General features: G+C 31.7%; 1 protein-coding gene across 10 annotated transcripts in view; it reads left to right on the top strand.

The window, feature by feature from the left end:
- The window catches only part of LOC124955573 (tropomodulin), a 64,633-nt gene that overhangs the window by 60,160 nt on the left and 1,973 nt on the right, over positions 1 to 2,500 (top strand). For all 10 annotated transcript variants that reach the window (XM_047510163.1, XM_047510165.1, XM_047510164.1 and 7 more), the window contains one exon: positions 2,171 to 2,500. This exon is cut by the window's right edge and continues 1,973 nt beyond it. Coding sequence is in view for 1 of the 10 variants with exons in the window: in XM_047510165.1 (XP_047366121.1) it covers positions 2,171 to 2,232 (62 nt within the window). In the remaining 9 variants the exon portion in view is untranslated. The remainder of the gene's footprint in view (positions 1 to 2,170) is intronic.

The following is a 2,500-nucleotide window of genomic DNA, read 5'->3' as shown; positions in this document are numbered from 1 at the left end:
AAATCCTGAAAATAATGGAAATTATTTAGTGCTTTTCTAATTGCTCGATCCATCCTGTCTATGGTCGCATCCTTTTTTTTTCTTTCCTTTTGTATTAACATGATTTTGTATAAGGACAAATAATAATAATAATAATAATAATAATAATAATAATAATAATAATAATAATAATAATAATAATAATAATAGTATCATGGAATTTGTTTAATTAAATTCGATTGAATGTAAATGGATTAGATAATTTTCATTCAAATGAATTTAAATTATAGATAATAAATATGATTGAAATATATATTATCAGTGATTTCCTAATGATAATTGAGAGGTTTATGTAAAAAAAAAAAAAAAAAAAAAAAGAACAAAAAAAAACAAAAAAAAAACAGGAAGATAACGTCTGATCACACTTCTTTACTTTTTTTTTTTCTCTCTCTCTCGACGGTTAATATGAATGTTAATATTGCAGATATGTTATACAAAAAATTAATATATATATATATATATATATATATATATATATATATATATATATATATTTAAGAATATATGGGAGAAACACGTAAATCGAGATCCTACGTAATAAAGTGTTTTATCGCTGGGCGATGCAATGTTTTTGACGATGAATACTACCGCACGTTAATTACTTTCACTTTACGGTCGTGCCAAGACCGGATGAGACCGTAGGAGAAAAGACAAAAATGAATTAAAAGAAAAGAAAAGGAAAGAAAAAAAAAAGAGAGAGAGAGAGAAAAAACAAGAAAAGGAAAGAACGAAAGCAAGAACAAAAGAGAAAGAAGGAGAGGAGAAAAAAGCGAAAAGGAAAAAAAAAGAAGAAGAAAAGGAAAAGAAAATAAAGGATAGGGAAGAGAAAAAAGATGGGAGAGAGAGAGAGAGAGAGAGAGAGAGAGAGAGAAATGGAAGACAAAAAAGAAAACTAAAGAGTAAGAGAGAGAGAGAGAGAGAGATGCAACGAGAGGAGGAAGCTACGTGTTTCGAAAGGAGCTTCGCGTTGCAAATTATTTTTCATGGCCCACCCTCTATACCTCTACGTTAATTTCTCTTATTTTCTGCATGCTTTGAATTTCCATACTCTCTTTTCAACGTCTGTCTTCTTTTACTTTTTAGACATTTCTGAAAATATTCGTTTTCTTTTTTATGTTCTCTCTTTTTTTTTTTTTCTTTTTTTTTTCTTTTTTCTTTTCTTTTTTTCTTTAATTTGTTTTTCCAGGAGGCATTTCCCTCTCTCTCTCTCTTTCTATTTATCCCTATGTCGATCGCAACGTAATCTTTGTATTAAATCTTTTTTTTTTTTTTTTCTCTCTTTTTTTCTCTTTTTTCTTCTTTTTCTCATATGTTATACAATGAAAGGATACAGAAGGATACTTGATTAGAACGTTTTCATCGAACGTAAAAGAGAGAGAGAGAGAGAGAGAGAGGGAAAAAAGAAGTTTTTTTCTAACGAATGAATCTCTCACGCGCGCTCGTCTTCATGCGTTGTGTTCCTCCTTAACGAACGTGGTCATTAACGTTTTAATGAACACATCCCAATGAAAAAGAACGGAACGGGATTTTGTAATATCACGGTCTATGACTCGTTAACGTTTCTCGCTTTTAATCACCTCGAAAATGTAAATAAATTTGCGTGTCGCGCATAATCGATCGGATTAGACGATTCGAATGGATAACGAGATGCGGACGAATAAATCGTTGATAGTTGTTAATTAATATGTAGGGAAGGAAAAAAAGAAAAAAAAAAAAAAACAAAAAAAAAAAAAAAAAACAAAAAGAAAGAAAAAGAAATGTTCGTTATGTGTCGGTCGATCGATCATTCGAAAAGTCTCTCTTGCGATTTGACGATTTTTATATTAAAAAAAAAAAAAGAAAAAAAAAAAAAGAAAAAAAAAAAGAATTCTAAGTCACTGTAAAAAAAAAAAAAGGAAGAAAAAAAAACATTGTCCTCTCGCGTACCATATGCCCTTTAAATTCTAATCACCCTCTCGTCCTTTCCCCCCATCCCTCCCCCCATCCCTCCCCCCATCACCCCTCCCTGTAATCTAAACTCCTTATGCCGTATCGCACAGTACACACGCACACCCCCCCCCCCCCCACCACCGCCGTTCGTTTTTATAACCATTCGACGAAACCCTTTTCCTTCTACGGTTTTCTTTCACAGATCGCCTATGCCGCACGGGAAGGGCTTCCCGCAACTATACCATCGGCTGGGCCCTACATTGACGATCACATAACGATGGCGACGACGATATGACGACGTTAAGGACCGAAGATCGAGTAAATTAAATTAAAATTAAATAATTCGAGATGGATACTCTTTTTATCTTATCTTTGTCCTATTTAATTAGACGTATACTTACACTTTTATTTCTTCGATTTATAGAATAAAAAAAAGCACGTATGTGTATATATATATATATATATATATTTGTTTGTTTGTGTGTGTGTGTGTGTGTATGTGTGTATACTTATGTATGTGTATATATATATA

This window comes from Vespa velutina, chromosome 18 (assembly GCF_912470025.1).
Source record: "Vespa velutina chromosome 18, iVesVel2.1, whole genome shotgun sequence".
In the NCBI taxonomy this organism is placed as follows: Eukaryota; Metazoa; Arthropoda; class Insecta; order Hymenoptera; family Vespidae; genus Vespa; species Vespa velutina.
Note: the sequence above shows the minus strand (reverse complement) of the source record. Positions and strands in the feature narration are given on the sequence as shown.